The sequence below is a fragment of the Triturus cristatus genome, chromosome 2_2 (assembly GCF_964204655.1).
Source record: "Triturus cristatus chromosome 2_2, aTriCri1.1, whole genome shotgun sequence".
NCBI classification, from domain to species: Eukaryota; Metazoa; Chordata; class Amphibia; order Caudata; family Salamandridae; genus Triturus; species Triturus cristatus.
In genome coordinates this window covers 148,580,302-148,606,473 of record NC_140582.1, presented here as the reverse complement: position 1 = coordinate 148,606,473, position 26,172 = coordinate 148,580,302, and the positions used below count along the sequence as shown (strand labels likewise).

At 46.3% G+C, this 26,172-nt stretch overlaps 1 protein-coding gene across 4 annotated transcripts in view; it reads right to left on the bottom strand.

Moving 5' to 3' along the window:
- LOC146861982 (phospholipid-transporting ATPase ABCA1-like) overlaps positions 1–26,172 on the bottom strand; it is a 3,104,259-nt gene that overhangs the window by 2,925,977 nt on the left and 152,110 nt on the right. For all 4 annotated transcript variants that reach the window (XM_085641135.1, XM_085641137.1, XM_085641136.1 and 1 more), the window contains exon 2: positions 2,135–2,269. In XM_085641135.1, the coding sequence (XP_085497261.1) occupies positions 2,135–2,200 (66 nt within the window). In that variant the 5' untranslated portion in view covers positions 2,201–2,269. The remainder of the gene's footprint in view (positions 1–2,134; positions 2,270–26,172) is intronic.

Below are 26,172 nucleotides of genomic sequence, written 5' to 3'. Positions count from 1 at the left end.
GCAGCCTTCCCACACCTCCGAATCGATATATCACTTCAGCTTTGCAACGCATATTCGAGGGGGATCCTTCCAATGCTCCACAAAAAAGGATTTAAGGTACTTTGTTGAGCGGGCCTAACTGGATCCCTTTAGCTGTCCAGCATTTCATCGCAGTCAGCCTGAACTTGTGACTTTGTCCCAGTCTGGCGCAACCTGATATCCACAGTTGTAATTTTGTGCTTTTGGTGTTATTTTCACAGACATCCTTAAATTACATATTTCGAGTTCTACTGATTGACGTTTTGTCATTTTTGTCCTGTTTTATGTATTACAAATAACTCTATGTTTCTAACTTAGTCTGGGACCCTTTTTGCATTTTGTTTTTCACTTTATTACTGTTTGAAGTGTTGAACAAATACTTCACACATTGCTTCTAGATTACGTCTGACTGCTCTGTGCCAAGCTACCAGAGGGTTGAGCCCAGCTTAACATTAGGGGTGGGTGAAAAATTCTGATCCGCCAGGAGAGGTTGCGAGGTTTTGCCTACTCTGCGCGGAGTTCTACAAAACTCTGTGAAGTGATACAAACGAGAGATTTTTCACTCGAGCGGATCGCCAACATTACATTGGCGAGCGCTTGTGAGAAACAACTGTGTGCTAGACCTCCTCTCAGTGTGATTCCTCAATATGGGCGGTTATGGCAGGTTGTGAGAAATCTGCCGCTCACATTGAGGAAGCTGCCACTCGATTAAAATGTCTACTCAAGTGGCAGAAAGCAGCACTGCCGATGGCGTGATGCCCAGTGCCATTTGCGTTGATTTCACAGCATAGGATAAACTCCTGGAGCTAAAAATCAGTGCGAGCAGTGCAACTTAACAGACTCTGCCACTAGCAGAACTCCGCAGAGTGCGGTGGAGTTTTCCAGCACTTTGCAGAGTTCCACGGAGTAGGACACCGTGACTCTGCCCAGGCCTAGTCAGGGTTGGCTTGTGCCTCACCCTGACAAGGACTGTGATTGCAGCTTGACCAGGGCTCACACCCCAGTCCACCAACAACCCAATTTCTTACACCATCTCTGACAATATTCACTCAGTTGTTGCCAAGTTTCGAGATTATGCGTGCAGTAAGCAGTTGGATAAGATTCAACTGTCTTAAACTGAACAGAGTGAAGGACAGAGGTTTTGTTGTTTGGCATGAATGCAAACTTTTGGTTCAGTGCTTGGGGGCCTGAGTATTAAGTTGCCTATCCACTGCAGTTGATTCTACTAAGAATTTTGGAGTTTCTTTTGAAAAATCCCTACCCTTTACTTCTCAAGTTGAAAATGAAATGACCCCCTGTTCTGCTATTCTACGGATATTAACAAAGATTTTTATTTTTATCCCCATTGCATCACACAGGACAGTTGTTTCTGTCGTAATTGCCTCTCACCTTGAATATTACAATGCTTTGCATTTGGTACTCAGCCAGGCACTGCAATCTATAGTTCAAGTAGCACAGAATGCAGCACACCTCATTCTTAATATGCCGAGGCGCCATTCTGTAGCCATAGAACTACATAAGTTTCACTGGCTTCCAGCTTGAAAAAGGGCCATGTTCAAAGCACTATGTTTGTCACACAAAGTGTTGAATAAAATCGGTCCCAGATTTATGGCCATGAGTTCAGTGGTATACTCTGTCCGTCATCTGAGATCTAAAAGTACGAAAGTGGTGGTTCCTATGATCAGATGCACAGTGAGGCAAATCCTTTTCCTACCTTACAGCAAAACTTTGGAACTCGCCACCTCTAGTTATTAAACTCACTGAATGCCACACGGCTTTCAGGGAACGTATAAAGACCTTACAATTTACTGTATGACCTTCTCATCCATGCTGGCTGGATCTTTGCTCTGGCTTCAAGCACCAAGATGCCTCTGGGTAGTGGTGTGCTCAATGAGTCATTCTTTCATTTACTTTCATAGTAGACAGCTCTTACACCTTGGCTGTTTTTACGTACAGTATTTTTCAACTGATTGGCCTAGGTGACAGTGAAACATGCTATCATAACTAAATACATACAAGCAATGACTGAATAAAGAAATAAATATATTTTCACATTATATGAAAGTACAACACTCCAATTTATCTTTAGATTAGAAAATCACTGTGTTTACTTTACCTTTTGTCTTTTTCTAATGGTGAAGTTTTTCCAGAGGAGAAGGCCCAGCTGATTCCAAAAGCCCATTGTCTTACACCCGATTAACTTTTGTTATCCAATACAATTGGTGCCACGGAAATCGCTGCTATTCGGATCCTAAAGTAGAGAACCAAAAAACAATCACATATTGAAAAAATATAATAACGCCAGTGAAACTTGTATCAACTGAAAAACTACTTTGAAAAATTAGTAACTGATTTCCTGTAATAAGTGTAAATTTTGTGACCAGCACATGACAGGCATATTGATATTCAAGTAACTCTTCACAATTGATGCCACCATTATATGAAATTTGAGAGAAAAACAATGATTTTTTTTATTGATTGCAAAGTTACTTCAAACCATTGCAATAAAACAGAGTTTAAAACACAAAGTACAGATAGTCTTCACTATTAAAATGAATTTCGAAAAGGTAAAAGGTTCCACAAAATCACTAAGAGATCATGGGCGCAGTTACTTAAAACCATTACATTAAAACCATAGTTTAAAACTTAGGGGCATATTATCAAGCATGGCGTTAAAATTATCGCCGGTTTAGCGGCAGAAAACTGCTGCTAAAGCGGAGATAATGGGCTTAAAGCGGCGATAATTTTAACGCCGATTTTTGATAATATGCCCCCAAGAGTGCCAACACATCAGTTGACAGATTGTGGGGCATATTATCAAGCCAGGCGATAAAATTATCGCTGCTTTAGCAGCAGAAAACTGCAGCTAAAACGGCGATAATGGGCTTGATAATATGCTCTATTGAATTCCAATTGAAGTCCATGTTAGATGTCCTTCACATCTAACATGGGCTTCAATTGGAATTCCATAGAGCATATTATCAAGACCATTATCGCCGTTTTAGTGGCAGTTTTCTGCCGCTAAAGCGGCGATAATTTTATCGCTGGCTTTAGTCACGTCTTTTGCCAGTTACCATTGGTCATAAAGTTCTGCTGGTTCCCTTGGTGTGAGTCCTCTCGCACCCTTAAGCACGGAGGTAGTTGGCTTTTGTGCCCAGGCATGACCTCTTGATTGACCAAGTGAGAGTAAGGGGAGAGGATATCCTTGGTCACAATGTGGAGAAATTCTTATACCCCCACCTCCCAAAGGTGGACCCCTCCAAGAGGACACTGTGTGTGATTTCATTCAAACTCCAAGTGGCTATGGTCGCTTTCCTTCCTGGTGCCTCTTATGTTTGAATAAACTCAATTGCTGCAAGGTCTCTTGATTTCAGATTGGCTAACTTTGGGATTGATGATAGTAGCCTGAGGATGTTTCCCCTGTTCCAGAGATCATGATTTCATCTAGAGACAGATTATGTGGTGAAGATTAGCAATGTGGTGCTAACCTGGTTGTGTGTCTTTTCAGTGACTGAGTTTTCATGCCCCCACATACCTTGGTGTTTCGCTGCTGCATTATCTTGTTGGAGAAGCTCAATAGCATCAGTTCCAGGATCAGTCAATTGGGTTATGCAGGTGGTAGTAGAAGGTTCCTGTCCTGTGTTTAGTTCTACTGGGGACTCGCTGAGTCTCATAGGTATGTTGGGTTCAATGCCCATGTGCTGTTGCTATGCACCCCACATCTTGATGTCTTTTGCAGGGACCGCTGCCATTGTGTTCCCATGAGTGTTTTCTTGAAAGGGGTGTTGGTAGGTGGTGGGGCAAGTGGTGGCACTCGCCTACCCCATTAGTGATTCTCCTGCACCTATGGAATTGATGCTGGCCACAGGTTATTGTCGGAGCAATATAGCTGAGTGATTGGTGTCCTGAGGCATGACATTGGCCTGTTGCGTAGGCAGGTTTCTTACCCCCCATGTGTTTGTTCGGGGGTTTTTCCTTGCTCTTTGATCATTTGGAGGTCCGACCCATTGAATTGGCCCCAGTATTTTGGTGGCTTGGCAGAAGGGTCAGGCTGTAGGATAGGGGTTGAAGACAAGGAGAGTTGATCCATGGTAGCTTCAGTGACACTAGTAGTCCTGGCTGCTGATAATGGTAATAGAGGATTTTGAAGCCATGTTAGTCCTTCGTTACTTGAGAAGAGGGTGGAGCCTGCATCTTTCAGAACTTTGAATTTATTTGTGGCTGGTTTGCACAGGTGGTGAATGTGTTAAGGGTAGTTCTGGTGTTGGATTTTTTTGTTGGAGGTCACACATTTCCCTAAGGTTTCGGTTTCTCCTTCTCCTGCTCCTCTTGGCTAGAATCCTAGGTTTATTAGAGTCCCCTCTGTAAATTATGGTATTGGCTTGGTTTTAGGTCTCGCTCACTTCAGCACCTGGCCAGGGGAGTTGTTGTCTCTAGCTTGTTTCCTCTTTGCAGGTGCATTATGTGGCATGGCGATTTACTGTTTCTTTTCTTTTTTTTAAACTCCTTATCAAATAACCGACATTGACTATCACATGTTTGGCATATTGTTTTGTTAATTAAAGATTTTTGTCAAATCAATTGGGCTAATTGATGTCAAATGGAAAGAAAGCCTTCAAATGGCCGGGGGGGAAATGGTTTGAACAATTCCAATTACTGTAACTAAATTCCATGTCAGATTAGTATAATCAGGGTTTGCACTGAATTTGATAGGCATTTTGGCATGTATCTCATAAGCATCATGAATTTGATGCAGAGTTGGGCTCAACCAATCAGAATTTTTAGAATGCAGCCACTATACTCTGCTGTTGGAGACAATAGGCAGAAATTGTATAGTGGGAATGTGTATTTGCCTGTGTTGAGTAATATTTGAGGGTCAGGTGCTGATATCAGTGTTGTTTCTATACAGCCACCACTAATAGCTGCAAACTGCCTCCCGCCCATGCTCATTAAGTACTCTAGTCTTTAAGTGCCAAAGGTTTTTTGTTTGCATTAGCTTTATTTGTTACTGTTAATGTGTACATGGAGCATAATAATAATTTTTTTTAAACTGAAGATATTTACTTAAGAAATGTATGCATCAGTTTATGATAATCAAAGTGCAGCATCCTGTTTAAAACCACTGGAAGAATGTGTTACACTGTTGTTGTGCTGCCTTCTCTTTTTTCCTGTTTATTGAGCATTTTCAATTTTTACAACTTACACATCACAACCACTAATGGTCCATCATCACCTCCATCTTGGAATAGATACACACAGTTAGACACAATGCATCGTGTAGTGCATTACCAATCAATATGATCATAAGGATGAAGCCCATATGGCCAACAAAGAATAATGGAATAAAGGCGTTTGTGACAGAGTTCGGGCCAGATTGGCTCTCCATAAGCAATAAGGAGATTCAATTTAATCCAACCAGGGGAAAGAAAAACAAATATAGATCATTTGTATAAGCCTGCACCTTCCCATTTTGCAAACATGTATCTATCCGCAATGTAACATCATTTAGGGCGATTAACATGTTGGGAAAGGAAGCAATCGGTCTTGTGTATTCAATGCACTTTGTGAGTGGTGGGTATCTGGAGAGCCTGCAGCCCCAGTGGGAGTTAATGTCTCTCTGGGGACTCAATTGTGTGCAACAGGGAAGCTTGGAGTTCCATCAAGACAGTGGCCCAGCTGGCCACAAATGGTACTTGCGCAGCCCCTTATATCCTCTCTCTGTAGGGCAATGCCTTCCGCCTAGGCCCATGTTTTTATGAACTTTTCCCATGCAGTGATCATGGGCGGGTAGGCGTTTTCCACTTAAGAGTGATTAGATGTTTGGCCAGGAGGAGACCTAAGTCTATGAAATGGGTGGTGGCCCTATGCCCTCTGTCCCTGTGGCATAAGCCCCAAAGGCATACCGTCAGGTGTTTAGTGACACCTTGCTAGTAATTTTGGACTCACCGCGGAGGCCGAACAATATGGTTGATGTCCGGTGGAGCTGTTTAGGCAGCTATAGAGGAGTTAGGCTTTGGTTCACCCCCTCGGCAGTCTTCTACCCAGCCGGACATTGGGCATAGTTTTTCCTAGTCTCCCCGTTGTGTTTCCATCCCGACCCCTGCCTCCTCCCTCCGCGATCCTGTGGCTGCCTCCCCTTTCCAGCGTATGCGTTATTATCTCTTATTATTATCTAATCACTGTTTTTCTCCTTTTGTTTATTCTTGACTCCTGTAACTGTTGTAATTTTGTAACATGTAACTCGCTGATCCTCATGTAAAGTGCTCTGATACCTCCGGGTCTAGCCAGCGCTATATAAAACTCATAATAAATAAATATTGTTGAAGGGAAGGGCAGGAATTGCGTGGGATACATTCCTTATCTGTACATGGGTGGCCCAGGTCCATTACTGAGTCTTGAAGCAGGGGGGGTAAGCGGTGTCGCTGCATGTGTTCACAGAGGATCAGCCATCCAGTACGTCAGATGTCATCCCGTCCCCATAACATGGAGGTATTGACCTGTGAAATGCACCAGGTGTTCCTGCAGTAGGTCCTCCCAGTGTCCCAATGAGAGAGTTGTAAAGTAGGAAGTGTCCAGGAGTGTTAGACCTGGCATCCTTAGCATGGTTTTCCCTGACTTTTTGACTCTACCGCCTGTGTTTTTGATGCTGTGCTGGATTTCGTTTTTGCAGGCTTAGATGCTTTGGGCACTTTGCCACTGCTGATCAGTGTCAAAGTGCAAGTGCTCATTGTGTAAATTGATATTGTGATTGGTTCTCCCTGATTGGCATAGTTGTTTTACCAGTAGGTCCCTAGTTAAGTGACTAAGTGTGCCAGGGAGGGTGAATCAAATGCTACTGGTGGGCTTGCAGCACTGATTGTGCCACCCACATGAGTAGCCCTGAAAAGATGTCTCAGGCCTGCCTCCGCAGTGCCTGTGCGCAGTTTGTTAACTGCCATGTAAACCTTGCCTATGCATCCACTTGCCAGGCCTTACCCTTCCCTTTTCTTATACATAGGACACCCCTATGTAGACCCAAGGTACCCGCCCACCCCTCCGGGCAGGGTGCAGTGTATGTGAAAGGTAGGACATGTACTGGTGTGTGTAACATGTCCTGATAGTGAAATACTGCCAATTTTGTTTTTCACTATTGAAAGGTTATCTTGCTCATAGGACAGAATAGGGAAGGCTTTGTAAAATTTTACAAGCATAACTTCCCATAGAAGTTAGATAGGAAAATTTAGTTTGGTATCCCTGAACTCAGGATTTAATAACACATCTTTTAGTAAAGATGGTTTTTAAATTTTGCGTTTGAAAATACCACTTTTAGAAAGTGGCTATATTCTTGTTCAACCTTCCTTTGTGCCTCTGCCTGTTTGTGGATTGACTGTCTGGCTTTGGAGTGACCGCGACTGGGGTGGCTCTAGGAGTCAGGGTGAGTCAGCACTAGGCTGAATAGGCGTGATCTGCATTTGGAGTGGTGGGAGGAGTAGCACCTGTACCTGAATAGGGCTGTGCCTGACTTCCACGATACTGGCTCCGCCCCCCTGCTGTGTGTCTGGAGCCAAGGCTCACACTAACAAAGGATGTTGTTGTGCACTGGCAGAGTGCCCCACAGAAATGGTTTGAACTGGGCTCAGAGCCCCTTGCACAAAGAGAACAAAGACATTTTGGGGTATAAGTATCAGACCTAAAACTCCTGAACTTTAGATCATTCCTGGAATTCAAGAGGAACTTTTGACAAGGAGAAGAGCTGGAGAGATTGAGGAGAAGTACTACCCATGCTGTGTGTCTGTGGTTGGCCTGCAGCTGCTGTTTCTACCAAGGAAAGGAGAAGGACTTTGCTGTGTGCTGTGTCCCTGCTTGAGGGAGATATCCATGGGCATTAAGTGAGCTGGCCTCCTGTTTAGAAGTCTCAGGGACACATAGACTTCACCTCCAGCTCCCCTAAACTCTGCTGTTGTGAGTTCTGACCTGCCTTGAGGTGCCTGTGCCAGTTTTTGGCCTCTGGAGGTTGTTGCTGTTTGGGAGCTGTGAGGTAATTCAGTTTTAACTCCATTCTGTATTCTGTCGCCATTTTACTAGCCAGACTGACTAAATCCTTGCCTATACTGACTAATCCTTGTCCCAGCTATTTGTTGGCCTTCAGTATTCTTTCTCCGCATTATCCTATTTTGCAAGTTGTCCTTTGAAGCACACAAACATGTCCTGCCGTTACTGATTGACCTATAGGTGCTGTCATTGATTGACTTATGGGGTTGGGCAAAAACACGACTCAAGGGGGACGTTCTGGTTACATGATGCCTTGTTTTGAATGTTTTCCTATTGGCTAATATTTGGCAGATCTTGTATGTCCATATTGGCATTTTGCATGCTTGCATGAGCCAGGACTGCCCCTTTCTTTTATGCTGAGTATGTAACCCTCACATATATAAGGCCCCAGTGTTCTGCTCTCTTTGGACTGCCTCATTCAGTTGCTGCGGCTTCTGGGTGACGTAGTCACACTCATTTTGAGTTTAATAAAGATGTTCTTTTATATTTCAGTTTCTGTGCCAACTTCTTTTTTTTTGTTAGTTTAACCCTGAGAAGGAGTTTTGAATTTCTTCAGCTGGAAGAGAGAAGAAACCCAAAGAACTACAGAAACTGACGAATCACACTTCTTGCGGCTGTTTTCCAGACGCATCTTCAGCGCGCGAGAAGAATTTTCACTCATTGCCGTGCACTGCGAAAGCCGTTGCGGCGCCTGTCATCGCGGCAAGATCCGATGCATAGAATAATCGTGGCTGAAGAGGACCAACACAGCGCCGTGCAGGGCCACCGCATCGATCTCCGACGCATCCCTAACTTCCACGCATCGTACTTGTGCGCCACACTTCACCGACACATCATCTGCGGACCGGAACCGCCATGAAGAATCGACGCATCACTCCCCCTACAGATCGGAATCAAAGCAACCCTTCCTCTGCGTGCAGCTGGACTGTCGCCTCCTATGGTCTCAGGACTGTTGCATCTCTTTGTTTTCTGAGGCTGTGGCTGTTTGGTTTGGTGAACTTTGACACAACTACAGGTACTTTGGTGAAAAGTCACGCATCCATAGTTTTCTATAGAACAAGTTCTTGAAACCTTTTAAAAGTCATATTTTTACCGGTGTATGTTGGATTTTTGTTGTTTCGGTCTGGTTTAGTTTAGATAAAGATACTTTATTTTTCTAAACTGGTGTGGTGTCCTTTTGTGATATTTTCACTGTGTTACAGTGAGTTTTGGTACAACGACTTTACACATTGCCTTTGGGATGAGCCTGTCTGCTCGTGCCAAGCTACCAAGGGGATGAGCAGGGGATATCTAAAGTGTGTATCCCACTTACCCTGACTAGAAGCAAGGGTCTCTTTTTGGACAAAGGTACCTACCTCTGCCAACTAGAGACCCCCATTTCTAACATTGGTGGTCAGTGGTGAGGATTTGAACCTGTATTTGTACTTGACCCCCACAGGGATTGGTGTACATCACTAGTTTAGTGCAGACCACTTCGCAACCATATGCTGAGTTTTGTTTTTGGTTCTATTTTTGAGTAATCCTTAAAGTATCCATGCATCATGTCTCAGAAGTCTCAGAAGGATAAACCAGCAAGTGAGATGGCAGAATTGTAGTTTGATATTGAAATGTTGCATTCCTACATAGTAGATCAGCTCAAACAATTTTGCAAGGATTTGGGATGTACCATGAAGAGCAGCTCCAGGAAGGATGAGCTGCAGAAGGCCTTAAGGGCCTGGTGGGAAGACAAAGAGGCTGGGGAGACGGGTGATGCAAAGGTGGATGAGGATATACAAGGGAATGGTTTCAGGTCACAGGACCTGCCTGTGTCAAGAGCAGCCTTCAGGGCTGGCAGTCACCATTCCTCTAGAGGTTTTTCCTCAGAGGAGCTGGAGGAGAACCAAAGGGTGAGAGATCATGAGTTAGAAGTCATGAGGCTCAAGATGAAGCAATTGGAAATGGAGAAAGAAAAGATGGCAGAGGAGAGCAAGAACGCTCGTGCCTTGGAGGAAAATAAATTGCTTTTGGCTCATGAGTTGAGCATGAGGGAACTGAAAATTAAGGCCAAACAAGTGGAGTTCAGTTCAAATGGTGGCAGTGCACAGCCAGTGCAAAGGGATAAGGTGGACATACCCAAGGACTTAGTGCAGAATTACCAGAAGGATGATGATATTTATGCATGGTTTATGGCATGTGAGATAGCCTTGAGAATGAATGAGGTTCGTGAGAAGCATTGGGGGCGGGCCTATGGAAACACTTTCAGGCCTCTGGGAGGGACACCCTACCACCTTTAGAGCTGGTGGGTACCCTGACCTAAGCCCACATGAAGGAGGTTTTATGCCTCAGTTATGGGCTCACCACAAAGCAGTACAGAGAGAAGTTCAGGAACTTCAAGAAGCTTGATTCAAGTACTTGGGTTGAATGTATGAACATGTATATTTGTGCACTGGAAGGTTGGATAGAGTGCAGCAAGGTAACTGGTTACCAGGGGTTGTGTAACTTAATCAGTTGGGAGCACTTGAGTAGTCTGTGTGTTCCAGAGCTGCGCCAGCATCTTTTGGATCGTAAGCTAACTGATCTCAGGGGGCTTGCTAAGGAGGTGAACCGCTGGACTAGCACCCAGGTCCACAAGGGGATTGTGGGTAGCCCAGCCAAGGGTGGGCAGGGTCCCCAGCAGAAGAGTGGGAGAGACAAGGGTAACCAAAAGGAGTTCTCTAAAGGGCCCCAAAAAAGTTCCCAGGGTAAGGAGTCCCAGTCCCCCAAGCCTAAGGTGTCCCGGCCCCCTAAGGGCAGGCACGACAACCAGGGTCCCCCAAGTGTTATTCATGTGGTCAGGTGAGCCACATTGCATGAGATCCCAAGTGCCCCAACGCATCCCCAGCACCCACTGGTGCTCCATCATTGGGGATAGTGAGTGCAGCGCTGTGGGAGGAATTGGTTCCTAGTGAAGGGGGGAGCAAGCAGTTATGACCCTTGTCCCAATAGGAGACAGAGAGATAGTCCAGGAATCCTACCTGACAGAGAACACTAAAAAATACAGGCAGTGGGTGACCATCAATGAGAGGAGAGTGGAGGCTCTGGGAGACACAGGAGCCAGTGTGACATCTGTCAGGTGTCAATTGGTGTCTGAAGAGCAGGTTATGCCCAATGTACTTCACCCTGTAGTTGCAGCAGACAACTCTGTGCGCTTATGTAAGGTGGCCCTAGTTCCCTTTGAGTGGGGAGGGGGGGTCTCAGGTCCCTTGAAGTTCATTGTTAGTCCATCCATGCCTTTAGACTGTCTGCTTGGAAATGACCTGGAGACCTCCCCTGGAGGGAGGTGGAACGCCAGGCTCATTTGGAGATGTTGGGTTTACCTGAGTGGGTCTGTGTGACCACTCGTTCAGTGGCCCAGGTGCCTGCCAGGAAGAGGAAGGGCAAAGGGCACGGGAAACCAGCCGCCCGAAGTTCCCACAGTCCAGGAGGAAGCAGAACCTGAGGGGGATGCCCTGGAACCTACAGGGGAACAAGTGGCCGAACTGGGAGACCTGCCTAAGCTGACCCATTGGCAGCAGGAACGGGGTCCCTCCAGAAGGGGGTCCCTCCAGGGAGGAATTCTGCAAGGTGCACATGGAGTGCCCTACTCTTGTTTGTCTGCAGCAGCAGGCTGCAGACCAGGCAGCAGGTGATCAGTTCGGATCACATCTGATTAACTGGGAGGATAGTTTGCTATATAGTGAGACTAAAGTCACTGAGCCCGGTGCAGCCTGTGTGCTGGTAGTATCTGAGCACTTCAGGACCTTCCTACTGGGTCTGGCTCATGACCTGCCTCTAGCAGGACATTTGGGGTGTGACAAGCCCCTCCAGCGGCTTGTCACCCACATCTATTTGCCCCAAATGAGAAGGCACATTGGTACACACTGTAGGTCTTGTCAGACTTGCCAGGCAAGTGGCAAGAGTGGAGGGAAGTGTAAGGCTCATCTCCAACACTTTCCTGTGGTGAGCACCCCTTTTGAACGGGTGGGAATTGAAATTGTGGGGCCACTGGCACCCAAGACAGCCTTAGGCAACACATTTCTCTTGATCTTGGTGGACCATACCACCCGGCACCCAGAAACTGTCCCTCTCAGGACAATCACAGCTCCCATGGTGAGCCGTGCATTGATGGGGATCTGTTCCCGTGTGGGGTTTCCCAGAGAGATGGTCTCTGATTGTGATACGAACTTCATTTTGAAGTACATGATATCTTTGTGGGAGGAGTGTGGTGTGACTTACAAGCTCACCCCTCCTTACCATCTTCAAGGGAATGGGTTGGTTGAGAGGTTCAACTGATCCCTGAAATGCATGATCAAGGGTCTTGCAGAACCCAAGGAACGGAAGTGGAACATCTTTTTGCCATGCCTGTTGTTGGCATACAGGGAGGTACTGCAGAAGTCCTTAGGTTTCAGTCCCTTTGAACTGCTGTACAGGCACCCTGTGAGAGGACCTCTGAGTCTGGTAAAGGAGGGTTGGGAGAGAACTCCTAGTAAGACCCCCCAGGATGTGTTCAGCTATGTGCTGGCTTTCAGAAACCAGACTTACCGCTTCAGGAAACTCGCTCAGGCGAACCGGGAAGCTAGCCAGGAAGAAATGAAAAGATGGTACATCCAGAATGACACTCTGGTCGAATTTCAGCCTGGCCAGAAAGTGTGAGTGATGGCACCAGTGAAGCCTTGTGCGCTCCAAGACAAGTGGACTGGTCCATATGAGGTGGTGGAGCGCAAGAGTGAGGTGAGCTATCTGGTTGACTTGCAGACTCCTAGGAACCCTTTAAGGGTCCTACACGTAAACCGTCTCAAACCACACTTTGAGAGGTCTGAGGTAACTATGCTCCTTGCAACAGATGATGGAATGGAGGAGGAGAGTGAGCCTCTTCCTTAACTCCTGTCAGCAAAGGAACATGCAGGGCCAGTGGATGGGGTAAACCTCTCTCCTACCCTGACCCCAGAGCAGCAGAGGGACTGTCGCCAGGTGCTGGGACAGTTCGCATCCATGATGTGGACACTGGGGACAGTCCCCCTGTGAAGCAGAAGTTTTACAGGGTAGCTGACAAAGTCAGGGCCAGCATCAATGAAGATGATTCTAAGAAGTTGGTGCTAGGGGTGATAGAGCCCTCAAGCAGCCACTGGGCAACTAAAGACCCCCATTTCTAACAAGGAGGAAGACCGTCCTCCTCAATCAGAGACTCAAAGGGGATAACGGCCCCATCGTGATATAAAACTCCCAGTATACGTGGACCTATCTCATGCCAGGGACTATTTCTCCCCTCACCTTGGTGTACCTAGGAGTGGTAGTGCCGGGGTATATTTCTGAGTTGCCCTAGTAAGAAAGAGGCCCTGATTGTAAGAAGGATATGCCACTCATAGAAGAGTGGAGCTGGGAGGCACTACCCTTGAGCAAGGATAAAACAAGTGCAGTATGCTAGGCAAACTCCTGGCTGGGGTGGAAGTTGCAGTATCAGTAGTCTGGAGGCCCACCAACCACTAGGCCATCAACTGAAGATGGGAGGTCAGGTAGTACTGCTCAAAGTTTGGGAAGGCAAGCCCCCCCAGTCCGTGGACAACTAAAGCTTATGCAGCACCAACCTACAGCATATGTTGTGTCAAATAAACTCCCTTGTCAGCTTTTCAATTGATCAGAAAAAGTGTTTTGTGACATAAAGGGGAAGGTTGGCGAAGTAGTATAGTAGGAGGGGGGCATTACCATTTTAATAAGTTCTATGCATCCCGCAAGGGAGAGTGGTAGCGACCACCAAAACCCCATCTGCACCCACAAAGAAGACACCGCCCAATTGCTTTAGAAAACATCAGTAGGTTTGTGATAGGAGTGAATGCCCAGATAATGAAACATGTCGGGCTGCCATCTCAGACGAGTCCCATTAAAGCAAAAGGCATGGTCAGTGTCACACAAGTGAGTATAAAAAGGCATGATTTGGCCAAATTAACCTTACGTCCATGAAAGTTCTGCCAACTTGTCAAATGTTAGTGCTAGGTCAGCTGGGATAACATGTATATCTGTAAGGTACAGGAGTAGATCATCTGCACACAGAAAGCACGAATGCACACCGTCGCCCTGTGGAATCCCCCAGTTCTGTACGTGCCTTCGAAGGGCAAGTGCCAGCGGCTCTACTGCCAGAGAAAAGAGAACAGAGCAGTGGGGACAGTGGGCAGCCCTGGCTGGTGCCCCCGTGCATCTGAATGGGATAAGAGGTGAGAGAACTTGTTTTTACAATGGCAACTAGCTGAGCATAATGAATTGGGCCCCCAGACCATTGGGTGCCAACACCGCAAACAGGAAGGCCTACTCCAACGAATCAAAGGCCTTTTCAAGATCCTGCACTAGACAGCCCTCCCATGGCTAGAAGGGTCTGAAAAAAATCTTCACAGTTTGAGAAAAGTACTGGCGGATGGAACAAACATGTTCTTGTTCGGGTGTACCAATGTTAGGACTGAGGGTGTCAAGTAGTCAGCAAGGATCTTAGCTAGTATTTTGTAGTTCATGTTAAGGAGTGCCATCGGCCTGTATGACCCCAGTGCAGTGGGATCCCTTTGGGTTTAGGGAGGGAGATAAGCTGCACCTCACCCAGCGTAGCCAGTAGTCAGGTTATCAGCTGGGCCTTATCATATAATGTCTTCAGATGAGTGGCTAAAAGTGGGGCGTACGCTTTGTATAATTCAGTCAGGAGACTGTCTGGTCCCTGGGCCTTGTCAGTGGCAAGCACAAGGATGGCCTCCTGAATTTGAAGGGCGTAATGTGACTGTCTAGGTTTACTCTCTGCTCTGGCGACAAACGAGGCAGGGACATGTTAACTAGGAAGGAGTCAATCCCTTCTGTGGATGTGGTCGCCCCTGATGCATACAGCGAAGTGTAATGGTGCACTAGCTCGGCATGAATGTTTCTCTGTGCATGCAGAAGTGCTCCAGAGGCAAACTGAAGCACCATTATGGGCTGCCTCTGGTAGATGAGCTATGGCAGTAAAAACCCTGATTTATCAGCCCCAGCATGCATTCTGGCAGAGTGAGCTGCGTGATTAAGACAACACAGTTTCTCCAATAATGCAGCATGTTTCTACTGCACACACACAAGGGGTCCAACAGAGCTTGAGAGTCAAAGCTCAACTGATCAGTCTCAATCTGAACAATATCTCTGTTGAGCTGATGGCATGTGTTCCATTTGTTACCCAGGCATTGACCCCTAATTACAGATTTTAATGCGTCCCACTCAAGCAGTAGGGACATAGCCATGTTGGCATTCATGTCAGAGTGTTCTGCTATGGTGTTGCCCAAACAAATGCAGAATGGAGGATCCTCTAATGGTGCTGGCTGCAGTCTCCATGTGGAGATAGGGAGAGGCACCGGGTCCCAATTGAACTATAGGAATTGGGGGTGGTGGTCTCAGTCGGTGACACCCATATAGTCAATGTGGGTTCTGAGAGTACATCGGGGTGTCATCCAGTCAGTCTATGTGGACATGGAGGTTGTGTGGATGCAAGTAGAACGAGATGACCCTGTTCTGGGTGTGACACAATCACCATATGTCAGACAGCCACCATTATCTAAGCCGGTCGGTCAATGCCTGGGTGTTTGATGTGGCAACTGCGCAGGGGAGGAAGGAAAGGAGTGATTCAAGTCAACCATCCAAACACTGTTTAAGTCCCCTCCCAAGAGCCAGGGAATGTACTCCATCATGAGAACACCCCAGACAACTTGAAAAGAATTCTCTGAGCACTCGATAATCAATGATGTTTAATGGTTACAGTATCCACTGTCCTTTATTTGAGCATCCGAACAGGTGACATTGCCGTTTGCCTGTTAAGTTCGTTGCCAATACGTTTTTTGTCTGTTATTTAAAATTTTAACATCAGACTTCATCAGGGCTGAAACACAAATATAACAGCATCATAAGGGACAGGGAAAGATCAAGTAAAGTCAGCAGAAGGAAGGATATTATCGTATATCCAGTCTCATCACCAGGGTCCATCACCCACCTTGTGCCCTAAGCATTCCTGTCATTATTTGAAATACTAAAGTGAAAATTGTGTGTTGGGGGACGAGTAAAAAATATATAAAAAGAGACTAAGAGGATATATAGTGCTGAAGTCTACTCGACTGTTTTGCAATTCCCCGCTAGCGTCTTTTACCACCAAGATAGGTGGTGGGTAGATGTGTTCTGCATGCTTCTTTAGTTATATATGGCCGCCTCATAGTAAAGGAAAAAGGGGGCTTACCCTCAAAAGGAATCTCAAATGTACACAAGAGAATGCTTGGTACTTTATCCAGACAACAAATCAGTAATTGGCAAAATTGAGGAAATAACCTATTTTGTACTAGTTCCTTAAGTACTTCTCACAAGATCCAAATTTTGTCCATACTTTCTTGGCTTTCCTAGTATTCCAAAGGATAAATGAAAGGACTTTGAGTACATCATCATTGCATTAGTACAGCTATAATCAAAAAAGTAAAACAGACTATATAAACTATGGGCCAGTAACTTTCCATTATCAGTGATGCTGCAATATCTATATGGAACCTTTTACCCATTATTAGATATTTGTTGCGCTTCCCGTTATAATATGTGAATCAAGTAAAATGTTATGAGGAAGCTGAGTCGGTTTCTGTGCCCAAGGTTAATTATTCTTAACTAGGAAATTGAGCTCAATGGCATATTACCGCTGTTGCGCTTCCCGTTGTAATATGTAAATCAAGTAAAATGTTATGAGGAAGCCTAGTCAGTTTCTATCCCCAAGGTTAATTATTCTAAACCACGAAATTGAGCTCGATGGCATACTACCATCGTTAAACCATCCGATCTCCTTGAAACATGGCTTACCGTGGAGAACTTGGTATTCTCGGTGAGTATCGGGTCCGTGGCATTCTGCGAGGGCGCCATATTGGTTATCTTATTTGTGAGAAGTTAGCCTGGGATATGCTGACCACTAATTAAAGTTGGCACCTTGTACCAGTCCAAACAACCCTTATGGATGATTAGATTAAAGACAACCTCTCGATGGAATGTAAAGCAGCTTGTTTTACCAGATCAGAACCTCCTGAATGACCAAATGAAAGGAGAACCACACAAGGAATATATAAAAGATATGTATTTATTACTAAACACTCTCAACTAACCTCTTTATGAGATTAGAGAACAAAGCACACAATATGAAATCACTAGAATGACAGTAAATAGCACAATACAAAGTGGGCTCCAGGGGGAGACCAAACCATATACTAAGAAAGTGGCATAACAACCACGACTTGACTAGACACAGTGCCTAGAGCACGTAGAATTCCTGGGACCCCAAGGAACCACCCAAGGTAGTGACACAGGGGACCCACAGAGGACGGGTGCAGTGTGTGAACACAGTCGCGAGCCTTGTACAATCCTATGGGAAAATGGCGGTTGGAATTTTAAAGATTAAGTACACTTCGGAGAGGACTTTAAGCAAACCCAGTTAAAGATAGAAGGTTCTAAGGCCAGCACCCTTGATAGTACAGAGATACCCGTGTTACCTATCCCAGAGAAGCCGGGTGCATAGGGGTCAAGTGATGTCCGGAACCTTCGTTGTTTTGAATGGCGTGATGTGGAAAAGTTCTGCTGCCGGGAAGATGAAAAGTGTCCGGTGGAATCCAAGCCTGGATCTGAGGTGGAAAGAACCTGAAAGCAGAGGGGACAGAGTCTGGGTCACTTCACAGTGACCAGGGGCACGATAGACAAAGGCCCACAGATGTCGGTTGTGTTTCAGGTGAGAAGAGGTGAAGCTTGAATCTGCACCCACGGGGACCAGGAGATGTTGACAATGACCAGAGTCTGGAGGTGAGTTGTCCCACAAAGGATGTCGAATGCTGGGGGGGTCAGTGTCTGGATTGAACACCAACAAGCCTTAGCAATTGCAACCGACGCGGTCAGAGGAAAGATGCTTCTGTGAGGACCAGAAAGGTCCTGGGGACTCTCCAAGCTATGGAGAGTCAAGGCACATCTGGAGCAACCCAGAAAACCCACAGAAAGTCAAAGTTACCTTCACAGGGACCCACAGGCCAACGGATCAGGGATCGCAAAGGAACCTCAAGCTGAATCACAAAATACCAACCCACAGAACACTCGTGGAGTGTAGGCCAGAAATCTTCAGTGGAATTACTCCTTGGAGTCAGGACTACAAGTAGCCAAAAGCACAGCCTCAGGGATTGCCGAAAAGCATATGCTGCTGCAAAAGAACACAGTGCACAGGGGTTTGGGTTTCACGGTTCCCACGAGGGATACTGGCCTCAGAATTGCTGAGAGCACAGATCAACCTCAGAGACCTCGGGAACCCACCTTCTGTGTTGCAAAAATCTTCGGAGTCCTCAGGAGCTCGGGAGATGCAAACCGGTCAGATGTGTTTAGGTGCCTGCCTTGCAGGGGAGTGACTCCTTTACTCCAAGGGAGATTCTTCAGTCGTCCAGCGTCGTGCAGATCATCAAAGTACTTGGTTTCTGTAGCAGAGTTTAGTCCAGGTAAAATCTAAAGTCCTGTAGTCAGGGCTTCCTACTTTATACCCAAGGAAGGGGTGGGACAGACTCTAGGGACCCACCTATGGGAGGGTCAGGACAGAGGGGTGGCTATACCCATGTCCGTTGTCCAGTTTTGCACCAGAGCAGGAGAAAATGGCTCCTGCAACCGGTATGAGCTGAACTATGCACCGGGACACCAAATGTGCCCCCAGTGCAGACATCAAACCACTCTCAGAGTGCACCCTGCCAGCCCCAATACACTAAAGCCTGTCTGGGAGGTGGTCACACCTCCCTGTGACAGGAAGCCTATTGTCCAGCCTTCCCCTGCTCGTGCTTGGCTCAGCAGCAGGAGGGCAGACTTGTGTCTGTGGCTGCAGCATCCATTTTGTGATGCCCAGGTCGAGAAAGCTGGTACCGGGTAGCCCGGTATGTCACGTATGTCCCTCTAGGAGGGTGGAATCATACTTTCCACGCCAGATTCCAAGGTGTTTGACACCAAACATGACATGTTTCTATGCAGCCGTTTTAAAGTTAGCATTTACCGCGAGGTTATAATGCACTTAAGTATATATGGTTGGCTGCATCACAAACAACCCCGGAAAATAGGTTCCGAAGGCTGCAGAGGGGCTCTGCTCATGCAGGTGCACCCTCTCACATAAAACCCAGCAAATTGCCTTCAGGATTGATGAGGCCTGCCATAGGGAAGACTGATAGGTTTATATGTGCAGTGATATAGAATACATATAGTGAACCTAGATCTAAGTAAGGGGTGCATGCACCACCTTACACAGGCTGCTGTAGCAGACCTGTTGTGTCATTTTGAATGGTCTCTCAGGGGTGCCACAATACATGCTGCAACCCCTGGGAGGCCTCTGGGGTACCTATGCCCTGGGTACATAGTATACCATATACTAGGGACTTATAAGGGTACCCCATAATCCAATCTGGAGTGTACCTAAATTACATGTAATCAGTTTAGAGGGGAAAGCAGCTAGACTGGGGTCCTTAATAGCAGGATCCAAGTCAGACTAAGTCGAAAACAGTGTTACATCAGCAAAAAGTGGGGGTAACTGGAAGAAGCAGATTCTACTCTCCTAGATTATTTATACCGGGTATCCAAAAGACCGCGTCATTTTCTGGCAAACAACGTGGCTATCTTGTAATGTGTACTATATATTTTGGTCAAATTATCTCAAATGGGAAAGTAATGACCAAAAGAATTTAGAATACAAAAGTAATATTTGTTTGTACACAAACTTATTCGGTGTTTTATGTGAGTACGAGGTATTATGCTTGTGAATTTTGTTGTAAGTAAAAACGCGGCCATCTAATGGTAATATGCAATATACATCAATTAAATATATCTCGGGAACGGGAGAACAAAATAACCTATACAATTTAAATATTTTCTGTTTTATTCATGTATGCATGACCTTATTCGATACTTTAATAGGACACAGACTACTTTGTTCTCCAATTATGTTAAAGAGATCTTGGTTAGGAATCCCTTTTGGTCTGAGTTGGAGGCGCATATGGTGCCAATTATTATGTGGTGCCGCTGAAGCCAGCCCTCGACAAAGACATAGTGACCCTCTGGGTCAACATTAGTTGTGTCTGCTGTAAAGGGAACACCAGCTTTGATCCACACAAGAATGCCCCATGTATAAGTGGAAAATATACTTGTCCGTGCCAGAGCTTCTGCAATTTCTCAGCCTCAGTTTGAACTAGATGAGATTCCTGAATAAATGCTATATGTGTGGAGCGGCGGTGTAGATAAGAGTAAACAGCATATATATGAGAGGGAGTAGACATGCCTTGTACATTTCAGGTGAGTATGTTGGTGCAGGTTATTTTCCTAAATTGCAAGTGCAAAGCGTCCAATCGCTGCTGGGGAGACAATGGGCCATCCGGCTAGCAGTGCATGCTTGTGGGAGGTGCGGGCAGCATAACTGAGGCCAATGTGAGGGAATGTAAGAATAAAGAACAAAACTAAAAATACCACTTGGGCAGAGGGACAACATGTATCTGCCCAAACTGTCCAACATCATGAGCCTCAGGCGGCAAACTATCCCAGGGTGGTGGGTTTGCATGTGGGAGCCAGGCAAATGGAATCCTCTATATGAAGCAATTGTAGGACAACAGTTAAGCCCAGTTCCAATGCCTGCAAGTGTACCTGATCTAGGCTCTAAACATGTACCTCAGTGTTGTGAGAGAAGGGAGGTGCATATGGTGAACAGTGGTGGATGAAACTGTTGGGACAACTGCAAGTGTAAAAACACTAGGGAGGACATTGGCAGTAAAAATGTATGACTTAACATCTGGAAAAAACATCAGCAACCCTGGTGAGGCTCAGAGAAGTTCCTCTGCAGTTTGAGGAGTCACTCTGGGTGGTATGGCAGGGTCCAGTCTAGAAGGCCAAGCCATCGAAAAGTCATCTTTGCTTGAAGATTTGGCTGTCTCCATCTCCAAGTCCGATGGCTGAATGGGATCTCGCATCATTGCAGCCACTTGCAGGCTGTGCACCTCTGCTGTATCACATGCTCCAGGTAGCCAAGGACTGCAAATGATTCTTCTCTCAGCAGTGGTGCAGATGAGGCTGGCCACCTCCCAATGCCTCCAAGGGTGCTGTTCTTGGCTAAGACTGGTCAAGGGGTGTGATCCCAGAATTTTCAATTCAGTCCCAGGTCTTCTTGGGGTCCAAAAAGAAATGTATTTTCCCTTCCACTATAACTCGAAGTCGTGCAGGAAACAGAAGAGTCATGAAGCCTGCTGTTAACTGCGAGGAATGAACTCTGCTGGTGCAGCACTGCCATCGTATAATCTGGGAAGATCATGACACATCCGGATATTGTAGCAGACGGACCACCAGCAGCCCAGGATCAGCTCCCAGTGGGGCCTCCTTTTTGGGACCTGATGAGCCTGTTCAATGGATAAGAAGGGTGAGAGAGCGGTGTGGGGGATAATACTACTTAACCACTGTTCAAGGTTGGTGACTGCATCCTGACCCTCCATGTTTTTGGAAAGGCTTACTACAGGTATATTATTTCTGCAGAGCAGCCTTCAGCATTCTCAGCTCTCTCTTCCATGCGGTATTTTACGGTTCCTACTAATTAAGTAGGAAACAACATATGCATCAAAATATGGAGACTGAGTCCATGCATATAATCAGAATATGTTGCCCCAATTCCTGAATAGCTCACAGAGTGCCATCTGGACCCCTAAACCCGACAGGGTACCAGATGGTGTCTTCAACCCTAGAACATGACCACTCTCATTCCCCCAAGGAAATCGTGGAAAAGATCTACCCTTTTGTGGTTACCTGAGGCATGCCCAAAGGGAGACACAAAAAGTGCTCCTTCTGTGGGGCTGCTCATGCTGCACTATGTGTAAGTGGATTACTGTGTGTGCAAGCGGGCCCAATTTACCACTGGCTCCCCTTCAGCCACCCTGCTGATCTGGCCTGGGATGAGCATCATTGAGTCCACTGTGCGGCATCTTGGCTTTTGGAGCACACAGACTAGCATATGACCCTAACATAGGGTACCAAAAGTGCTGCCACATGATCTATAAGCTGAGCTGCTTGTGCTTCTTGTAATGCTACATCTCCTGACACGTGCAAGCAGGCCCATTGTTAGACCTGGCACCATTGGTGTGGGTCTCCCTTCCATTTATTTGCTGTTGCCTCCTGCATTTTTGCTATATGTTTTGCTGGTCTAGATGCTTTGGGCACTGTACTACTGCTATTCAGGGCCACAGTGGAAGTTCTCCCTATTGTAAATTGTTGTATTGGATTAGTGACTCCATGATTGTCAGACCCTAGTACAGTGCACCATGTGTGCCCAGGGCCTATACATCAAATGCTGCTGGTGTGCTTGCAACACTGGTTGTGCCACCCACAGAAGCAGCATGTAAAATGTGACTCGGGCCTGCCATTGCAGAGCCTGTGTGTAGCCTGGGGCTGCCATGTTGACTTGGCAAGTGCACCCACTTGCCAGTCCCTTTACCCTTCCTTTTTCTACATATTAGACACCCCTAAGCTAGGCCCAAGGGCAGGGTGCATTGTATGTAAGAGGTAGGACATGCCCTAATGTGTGTAGCTTGTTCTAATAGCGAATTACAGCCAATTTCGTTTTTCACTATTGCAAGGCTACCTGTTCCCATAGGCCAGAGTGGGCAGTTTGATTGTAACATCTTATAATCCCAACTGACTCAGGGAACTAGGTAGAAATTCGAGTTTAGTATGCCTGAACTCAGAATGATAAAATACATCTTTTAGTGAAGTTGGTTTTGACATTCTGTGTTTGAAAATACCACTTTTAGAAAGTAGGTATTTTGATACCTAGCCATCCAAGCCTGCCTCTGCTAGGTTGTGTATTCCATTTCTGGTTTGTGAGTGACAGGGTCTGTGGTGGCTCCATGAGACAGGGTGAGTCAGCACAAGGCTGAATAGACCTATCTGCATGAGGAGTGGTGGGAGGAGTAGCACTTGGGCCTGAATAGGGCTGTGCCTGCCTTCCACAATGCTGGCTCCACCTCCTGCTGTGTGTCTGATGACTCTGGCCGACACCGACATAGGAAGAAGTTGTGCACTTGCAGAATGCACCCAGAACTGGTTTGGACTAGGTACAGACACGCTCTTCCTTCAGTGACAAAGGAATTTGGTATATGAAAGGGGGGACCAGGAACTTTAGATCACTTCTGGGAATCAAGATGACCCTTTGCAAAGGAGAAGAACCAAGGAAGCTGAAGGAGGAGACTCCCCTGTGCTGTGCTGTTGCGGTTGGCCTGCAGTGGTTACTTTTTTGCCAAGGAAAGGAGAAAAAGAACTTTGTGTGCACTTTTGCAATCTTGAAGAAGAATCTCCAAGGGTTTGAACTGTGCTTGCCTCCTGCCTGAAGTCTCACGGATACAAGACTTCACCACCAGCTACCCTGAATTCCCTTGCTGTGGAATTCTGCCTGGGTGTCTACTGTTGTTTGAGCCCTCTGAGAAGACTGCGAGTCGCTGGAAGCTGGAAGCACGACGCAACAAGGAGAAGCGTGTCGCTGCCGCAGCAGTTGCCGTCGCATCGCCAAAGAAGCGTGCCGCCGCTGCAGCTGTACGTCATTGCATCATCGACGAAGCGCGTCACAACCATCGGAGAAGTGTGTTGCCATCGCAGAGGTCGCCGTTGCATCACCGGAGAAGCATGTCGCAGAGCCTGTCGCGGCTCAGAAGTTACCGAGTTCGCCGCACGGCCGTTGGGCGTGCACGCATTGCATCTAACGTTGTCACATTGCATCGAGACGCCATTTTCTCGCACCGGATCGTAGCATCGCATTTGATCACAGTAAGAAACCGACGCATCACCTCCTCTACGGAAAGGAACCGACGCATCACCTCCATGCACTGCAGTAAGGAACCGGCGCATCACCTTCCCTGCGACCCTTTTGTTTGTATTGCGTGACACATCCAAGGTACTTTAAGAGTAAAGTGTTGCATTTACCATCTACATTGAACTGAGCTATTTCTACCATTCTAAAGTCTATTTTTGATTACAGTATTGTGGATTTTTGTCGTTTGGACTTGTGTTAAGTCTAGTAAAGATTACTTATTTTTCTAAACTGTTATGGTGTCCATTTGTAGTGTTTTCACTGTATTACTGTATGTGTTCACAAATGCTTTACACACTGCTCTCAGATAAGCCTGTCTGCTCGTGCCAAGCTACCAATGTGGTGAGCAGGGGTTATTTTAGAAGTGTACACCCTTACACTGACTAGAAGCAAGGGTCCCTATTTGGTCAAAGGTACCTACCTCTGCCAACTATAGACCCCCAGTTCTAACATTGGTGATCAGTGGTGATGATTTGGACTTGCATTTGTGGCTCATATACAGTGATTGGTGTACACTACTTGTGAGTGCAGACCATAACGCAACCACATTCTTTTTGGTAGAATTTTCCTTGGAACTTCTTTTTGCTTTTAGACAACTGCCAACTGTTTTTCACCATGAGCAAAGCAGCATACAACGCATGTATGGATCTACAGTTTGAAGAAGATAGGGTTGACATCTACACTGTGCCACAGCTTAAAACTTTCTGCAAAAGATTTTAAATCCTTGTGAAAGGCATCACCAAGAAGGATGAGTTCCAAAAGGCGCTGAGGGCCTGGTTGGAATCTAGAAATGCTATTGAGCATCCTGAAGAGCCTAGGGATGAGGCAGAGAATGCAGATGGGCAGCTGGATGGGCCATTGGGCCTGACCGGGGAGAAAGTACCTTCTAGGCCAGGCTGCAGTGTTTCTTCAAAGGGCCTGTCCTCAGAGGAGCTGGAGGACAGGGAGTGAGATGGAATGCATAAGATGGAGCTAGCCAAGCTCAGGATGGGTGGTCAGATGGAGTTTGAGAATAAGAGGTTAGCCTTGGAAGAAAAGAGGATGCATTTAGAGCACGGAAGGATGTTGAGGGAGTTGGAGTTGAAAGCCAAGAGTCTAGAAATTACTCCCTCCGGTGGCAGCACACCATCCGTGCCTGTAGAAACAAGAGTGTTCATTCCCAAGGATGCTATTACGGAGTTTCATAAGAATGAACATATTGGGCAATGGTTCAAGGCCTATGAGGTAGCTATGTTTATCTATTTATTATTTATTTATTTAGGAGTTTTATATAGCGCTGGCTGGACCGGGGGGTATCAGAGCGCTTTACAGCATATAAAATTATGAGCGAATAGACGGTACAGGTAATAGGTAGAGCAAGAGGGAACGCGCAGGGTGGGGAACAGGTACATAAGCATAGGGGAGTGGGATGCAATATAAACCAGACGATCATCATAGCATATTCATTGTTCAATTGGTTCGTGCAAAGAAAGTTTTCATGATCCGTGACAGTGACCATGTGTGCCCAGGGCCTATACATCAAATGCTGCTGGTGTGCTTGCAACACTGGTTGTGCCACCCACAGAAGCAGCATGTAAAATGTGACTCGGGCCTGCCATTGCAGAGCCTGTGTGTAGCCTGGGGCTGCCATGTTGACTTGGCAAGTGCACCCACTTGCCAGTCCCTTTACCCTTCCTTTTTCTACATATTAGGCACCCCTAAGCTAGGCCCAAGGGCAGGGTGCATTGTATGTAAGAGGTAGGACATGCCCTAATGTGTGTAGCTTGTTCTAATAGCGAATTACAGCCAATTTCGTTTTTCACTATTGCAAGGCTACCTGTTCCCATAGACCAGAGTGGGCAGTTTGATTGTAACATCTTATAATCCCAACTGACTCAGGGAACTAGGTAGAAATTCGAGTTTAGTATGCCTGAACTCAGAATGATAAAATACATCTTTTAGTGAAGTTGGTTTTGACATTCTGTGTTTGAAAATACCACTTTTAGAAAGTAGGTATTTTGATACCTAACCATCCAAGCCTGCCTCTGCTAGGTTGTGTATTCCATTTCTGGTTTGTGAGTGACAGGGTCTGTGGTGGCTCCATGAGACAGGGTGAGTCAGCACAAGGCTGAATAGACCTATCTGCATGAGGAGTGGTGGGAGGAGTAGCACTTGGGCCTGAATAGGGCTGTGCCTGCCTTCCACAATGCTGGCTCCACCTCCTGCTGTGTGTCTGATGACTCTGGCCGACACCGACATAGGAAGAAGTTGTGCACTTGCAGAATGCA